This window comes from Hippocampus comes, unplaced genomic scaffold, assembly GCF_001891065.2.
Source record: "Hippocampus comes isolate QL1 unplaced genomic scaffold, H_comes_QL1_v1.1 scaffold39, whole genome shotgun sequence".
Classification (NCBI taxonomy): domain Eukaryota; kingdom Metazoa; phylum Chordata; class Actinopteri; order Syngnathiformes; family Syngnathidae; genus Hippocampus; species Hippocampus comes.
This window is the reverse complement of record NW_017842054.1, coordinates 2,192,292-2,198,722: the sequence shown is the minus strand read 5'-3', so window position 1 is coordinate 2,198,722 and position 6,431 is coordinate 2,192,292. Positions and strand designations below refer to the sequence as shown.

At 49.8% G+C, this 6,431-nt stretch overlaps 1 protein-coding gene across 2 annotated transcripts in view; it reads left to right on the top strand.

Moving 5' to 3' along the window:
- LOC109510066 (glutamate dehydrogenase, mitochondrial-like) overlaps window positions 1–5,247 on the top strand; it is a 7,103-nt gene extending 1,856 nt beyond the window's left edge. Inside the window, exons 2-15 of one of the 2 annotated variants that reach the window (XM_019860116.1) lie at window positions 40–298; window positions 1,159–1,239; window positions 1,317–1,372; window positions 1,519–1,582; window positions 1,886–1,980; window positions 2,046–2,225; window positions 2,562–2,699; window positions 2,769–2,906; window positions 3,045–3,125; window positions 3,209–3,332; window positions 4,056–4,147; window positions 4,637–4,699; window positions 4,786–4,953; window positions 4,986–5,247. In XM_019860116.1, coding sequence (XP_019715675.1) covers window positions 40–298; window positions 1,159–1,239; window positions 1,317–1,372; window positions 1,519–1,582; window positions 1,886–1,980; window positions 2,046–2,225; window positions 2,562–2,699; window positions 2,769–2,906; window positions 3,045–3,125; window positions 3,209–3,332; window positions 4,056–4,147; window positions 4,637–4,699; window positions 4,786–4,905 — 1,491 coding nt within the window. In that variant the 3' untranslated portion in view covers window positions 4,906–4,953; window positions 4,986–5,247. Of the gene's footprint in view, window positions 1–39; window positions 299–1,158; window positions 1,240–1,316; window positions 1,373–1,518; window positions 1,583–1,885; window positions 1,981–2,045; window positions 2,226–2,561; window positions 2,700–2,768; window positions 2,907–3,044; window positions 3,126–3,208; window positions 3,333–4,055; window positions 4,148–4,636; window positions 4,700–4,785 lie in introns of both variants that reach the window. The other variant, XM_019860117.1, reaches the window with a different exon arrangement.
- Window positions 5,248–6,431: the final 1,184 nt, after the last annotated feature.

Genomic DNA, 6,431 nt, shown 5'->3' with positions numbered 1-6,431 from the left:
GGCTACCCGCAGCGGGCCGCCGCGGAGCCGGGCGACGACGACCCCAACTTCTTCGGCATGGTGGAGGGCTTCTTCGACCGTGGCGCCGCCATCGTGGAAGACAAACTGGTGGAGGAATTGAAGACGCGCGAAAGCGCCGACAACAAGAGGAAGCGCGTGCGCGGGATCCTCAAGATCATCAAGCCGTGCAACCACGTCCTCAGCATCAGCTTCCCCATCAAGAGGGACAGCGGCGAATGGGAGGTGATCGAGGGCGTCCGCGCTCAGCACAGCCAGCACAGGATGCCCTGCAAGGGAGGTTAGACCCCGGGCGGGGGGGGATGGGGGTGTGGCGTGGGCGGGGCGGGGCGGCCGGGAACCCCTTCCTCTGTCCGCGAGCAACGCGAACCCCGAATGGGCGACGCTGGCTTCAAGTAAAGCGCGGAAGCCCCGCCCAGACCAGGAATGTCAACATTCAGGTCTGGCTGGCGGAGGGAGGACCAGGGAAGCCTTTTTGCAGCACATCTGAAAACAACTCAGCTTCGTACACTGTTATGCCGTTGGTCCTGCAGCTATCTAATATTCTGTCCAATATTCTACAGGAACGGGACAAAAAGCGATCAACGCGAAATCTTTTTTGGTATTGTTTTAGTGACGAAACCAAAGCCGCAGAACAATGAGTGTGAGTGAGGTCCCCCTCACCAAACCAGCCCTTTGGCAAGTCAGACCTTCTTCTTGGCTACCGATTGATGCCAAGGAAGGCCTACTAGGTCGTGTGCACGAGTACACGACGCTTGACGGACAGCTACATGTCAATCACACATTAGTCAAAGAACCCTCGTGGTAGTAAGAGACCAAAGTTTCTCCATAAATTGCCGAAGTTTCAATTCCTAGTTTTACCTTGTAACGGACGTCAAAAATCTGCAAATGTTGATCAGTTTCCCAAAGTAAACGCAGGTATTAACAAACGGGATTCAACATGAAGATGATCTGTCCGCTTTCAGGCAAGACGAAGTTATCGGAATTGTTATGTAAAGTTTCTTCTAACAGCGGAACTTTGAAATGCGCTCGTCATGTCGTCCTCATATTCTTACAGGGATCACATACTCGGTTCAGCGGGTAGCGTAACATCCATCGGTTTGAAGAAGAAGAAAACCTGTGTTGTTATTTGCGTTTCAGGGATCCGCTACAGCATGGACGTGTCTGTTGACGAGGTCAAAGCGCTGGCGTCGCTGATGACCTACAAGTGTGCCGTGGTTGGTCAGTCCAAACAACATGAACGCAATTCAAACACATTTGCAGTCGGATGATACTCATCCGGTGCGGCTGTCTTGCAGATGTTCCTTTTGGTGGCGCAAAGGCGGGAGTCAAGATCAACCCCAAGAAATATTCCGTAAGTCAGCCTTCATCTTCCTCCTCCACCATTCCGAGTGTCGACACGGCCGTCTGTATCCTGTCGTCCCTGTTTCTACCCGTGCGCACTTAATTGTGTTGCGTGATGACCTCGATGTTGAGATGATTCAAGTTGATTGTTTCCAGGACAACGAGTTGGAGAAGATCACCAGGAGGTTCACTGTGGAGCTTGCCAAGAAAGGCTTCATTGGTGGGCCCCAAAAAAAAAAAAAAAAAAAAACCCACAAGCAACCAGTAACAGATTATGTACATTAAAAAGAAGATAACTCGAGTGTATCCATTCATTTGCCTTCGTTTTCCAGTGCCACTTTATGTTGTTATTGTTTTTGTGTCAGTAGCAATGAACATTACCATAGACATGGTGACGGATTTTGAAATGTTTCAAAATCAGACATGGATTTCGGGGGACAAAATTGAAATCGAAACGAAAAAAAAAAAAAAGCAAATAGTTTAATTGTGGAATGGCAAAGTTGAAAGTTTTTTTGCTGCGCAGGACCCGGCATCGACGTCCCTGCTCCGGACATGGGCACGGGCGAGCGAGAGATGTCGTGGATCGCCGACACCTTCGCCACCACCATGGGCTACAACGTGAGTTGCGCACCCGCCGGCGTCGCCTCGCCCTGCCTCTGAACTTATGCGTCCACCCGCCCCAGGACATCAACGCTCACGCCTGCGTGACCGGCAAGCCCATCAGCCAGGGGGGCATCCACGGACGCATCTCGGCCACCGGGAGAGGCGTCTTCCACGGCATCGAGAACTTCATCAACGAGGCGGCCTTCATGAGCAAGCTGGGGATGTGTCCCGGTTTCCACGACAAGACCTTCGTCATTCAGGTAGCGCCTGCTGCCCGCCGCTTTATCGGGAATATCACGGCAAGCAAACTCACCGTTAGCCACGCTTTTTTTTTTTGAGGGGCGTTTTGTAGTTTACTGAGGTGTCTTGACATTCGGGTTCGAATGATATGGACTTTTTTTCAAGGCCAATTCCCATGACACATGAAACGTTTTCATGCTGCAATCCAAGTGATGGTGTTGCCACTTGTGATGTGCCCGTCTTGGCTACTTGGAGGCGGTACTGTTGAATAGACTCACGCAGGCAGAAACCAATTTGGGGGATTTTATTTTGGCTCACTTGCAGCGTGTTGGCTTTGGCCTAAACTTGTGCTTCAGGGTTTTGGCAACGTGGGTCTCCACTCTATGCGCTACCTTCACCGCTACGGAGCCAAATGCGTGGGAGTCGGCGAGATCGACGGGAGCATCTGGAATCCAGACGGCATCGACCCCAAAGAACTGGAGGAATACAAACTGGTGTGGGACCCCGCCCTGTCACCTTGCCGTGGACGGAACAAAAAAAGTGAGCTCTGCGTGTATCTGCAGGCCAACGGGACCATCGTGGGCTTCCCCAACTCGACGCCGTACGAAGGGAGCATCCTGGAGGCCGACTGCGACATCCTCGTTCCCGCCGCCGGGGAGAAGCAGCTCACCAAAAGAAACGCGCCAAACGTCAAGGCCAAGGTCACCCACTCGCCGCAGTCGCTCGCTAGCTGCATCATTTTTCATTCTTTCACTGGTGTGTGTGTCTGCCATGTGACGAGTATATCGCGTGTCCAGTCAAAGATGAAGGCGCTGGTGTCGTCCATGTTGTTTGTGCAGATCGTCGCTGAGGGCGCCAACGGTCCGACCACGCCCGAGGCCGACCGCATCTTCCTGGACAGAAACATCCTGGTTATCCCGGTGAGACTCTGTCCACTAAACTTATGCTGACATGTCACGTTCACACAGCCCACCCGCCCACTTCACCCACTCCCTCCATGTAGGACATGTACCTGAACGCTGGTGGCGTGACCGTGTCATACTTTGAGTGGCTGAAGAACCTGAATCACGTCAGTTACGGCCGCCTGACCTTCAAGTACGAGCGGGACTCCAACTACCACCTGCTGAGTGAGTCGGCGCACAGCACCGGACCCCCAAAAAAAGTTGAATCTGGTCAAATGGACTCTTGTTTGCCCCTGAAGACGTTTCGGCTTGAATCCAAAAGGCTTTTGATCTCACGCTTGACAGATGTTGCCGCTCAAAGATCATTTTGTTCGCATGCCGGGTGGAAAAATAGCTCCTCCAACAAATAAGAGTTGGTGTCAGGCTTCGACGGATTCGTCTGTCAGACAACTTTATTGGCCAATATTAGCACTTTTCACCATAATCACAATTGGCCGCCATTAAACTATATTCTTACTACCTCATGAAAAAGGAAACGCTGATCAGTGTTGGGGATGTGCAGAATGATGTCCTACTAGCGTCCGTCCACTAGATGGAGCTCTGACTCCATGCAATCTTATACTGTACCATTCTTTGCTGAGACGACCATGAGTACGACTTGGTTCTGGCCAACAAGAGCAACGACCGACGGTGCTGAAGGTTGTTCCGTTGGTGCTTCAATAGCTGCTGACGGTAACGTTCCTCCTGGCGAAGGAAAGAATCGTGCAGAAATCAAGTTTTGCCAGTAACATGATTCCAAACCCTCCCCTAGCAATTGAGTCTGAAAAGCCTTTCAGATTCAAGGGGGAAAAATGTCCTCAATGACCGAGAGGAGTCCAGCTGGCTGAAAATCTGGCCAGATGTGAGCCCGCAGGATGTTTTGTTGTCTCATTTTTTCCCCCTCCTCAGTGTCTGTCCAGGAGAGTCTGGAAAGGAAGTTTGGCAAGCATGGCGGTGCCATTCCCATCGTTCCCACCTCGGAGTTCCAGGCACGCATCGCTGTGAGTAGTTGAATGTGCCGGCCTCGCGCAAATACCGACGCAGCAAAGGAGATTGAGCACCCAATTGTTGGATGCGGCATAGTGAAGCCATCGCAAAAGAGGAAACAGTGACACGTCAACGTTTTGCTGTCAAACCCACATCTGGACACTTTTAACACAGAACCACTTTGGATTGTACTTGTCCATTCCGGTGAGGATTTTCAACCGATGCTGATCACCAGCATGCCAATGGCATTTTCCATTGTATGTTAGCATTAAGCTAAGCCTTCGATTTCGGCAGTCGTTTAAAGTACACAAAGTGTGATTCTCTTGCTTTCGGGTTGACTTTTCTGACTCAACTTGAGCTGGCAGTGGCACCAAACAGCTAGAAGCCTCTTTTTTCCCAACAACTTTTCAAAAAGTCCCAAAATGGCAGCTCTTATCTTGTAGAGATCGTATGGCAAGTGCGTTTGTGGTTGCGTGTGTGGTCATACCTGCACTCTGCCGCAGGGGGCGTCAGAGAAGGACATCGTTCACTCGGGCTTGGCCTTCACCATGGAGCGCTCAGCCAGGGTAAGGCCCGCCCACTCCCATGCTTGCTCTTTCTGCTCTGTGACCTCTCCGCCCTCAACCTTGCGTCCCTTGTCGTCTTCCCGCAGCAAATCATGCGCACGGCCAGCAGGTTCCGGCTGGGCTTGGACTTGCGAACGGCCGCCTACGTCAACGCCATCGAGAAAGTCTTCCAAGTTTACGCCGAGGCTGGACTCATCTTTACGTAGTTGTCAGTCACGCTCTCTCGTTCGCTTCCTTTTTCGTTGCGGGATGACAACGCCACCAGCATTACAAAGATAAAGTGCAGCAAGGCCAAAAAGATTTATTGTGATGATGATGATGATTGTATGTCCAAAGTGGCCAGCTGATGCCCATCAGTTTTAGTGTACTTCTATATAAATGCGTCTGTTTTTTGTTTCCTTTTTCTCACCTCCGTAAAAGAGCTTTTGAACTTCAAATAGTCTTGGTTTCATCATCATCATTAAGATGAAGATCACATGACTGGTTCAAATGTCCATCAGGGTATTTTTCATATGACAGAATTAAAGACTGACGTGTGGATTGTTGTATGTTGACATGTGCCGACTTGTAACATTTTAGCATTGCGTCTCTTCTCAGTTTTCAAGCAGCAGGAAAACAGTGGCATCTTGCCAGATCAACCTGCCTCGGCGCTTTCTTCATTGGCGTTGCCATCTGCCGATTTGCTCGCACAACCACCAATATTCCAAATGCGACTCCCAATGGAGTCTTTCCATTTTGTTGATGCAGGGGTTGAACATCGTTTGCAAGCAAGCTATGATGTCATGTCATAAAAGTTTCACAAATCCGGCTTTGAGACTGGCAACAGGAAGCAGCGTTTCCAATGTCCTTTCTGAGAAAGTTATTTTCATGTAAAATCGTATTTCTTTTATAATAAAATGTTTCAAGGCAGCACAGCGGTCGACTGGTTAGCACATCTGCCTCACAGTGCAGATGTTCAGGGTTTGATTACGGGTCCGGCCTTCCTGTGTGGAGTTTGCATGTTCTCCCTGTGCCTGCGTGGGTTTTTTACGGGTACTCCGGTTTCCTCCCACATACCAAAGACGTGCATGGCAGATTAATGGAGCACTCTAAATTTTCCCCCCAAGTGTGAGTGCGAATGCTTGATTGCCTTTGTGTGCCCTGATTGTCTGGCAACCAGTTGGGGTGGACCCGCCTACTGCCTCAAGACAACTGGGATGGGCCCCGGCACACCCACGACCTTTGTGAGGATAAGCGGATTGGAAAATGGATGGACGGATAAAAAGTGGTATCGATGTCTTACGCAAGAGATTTGCTGCCCTATCAGAAAGCGAAAGTTCTGTATCACATAACGATTTCATATTACCATGTTGTTTCACACTTCAATTAGTTTTGCCTTCTGACATGATCAGTTTCACATAACGTGATCAATTTCGAGTTTGAATTGCGCTTTGGGCCCAACAAAACGAAGGAACCGCTGGTTCAGATCACTGACGGGGCCCTATGTAGGCATGCAAGTCAAGTCAAATTTAGTGAAAAATAGCCCTTACTCACAGAAGAGTCACAAAGGGCTTCACAAGCACAGAGCTGACAATTCTTAACAGCATTTTAAACACTGGACTATATTTATTATATTCGAGCAGGGTAATTCAGTAGCTAGTAACTTTGACAACTCAAGCCTGGATCCCACTGAGAAAAAGTTAACATGTTCAAAATGTCTTGCTGACAAGAAAAAAAAAAGGTTTGCGAATGT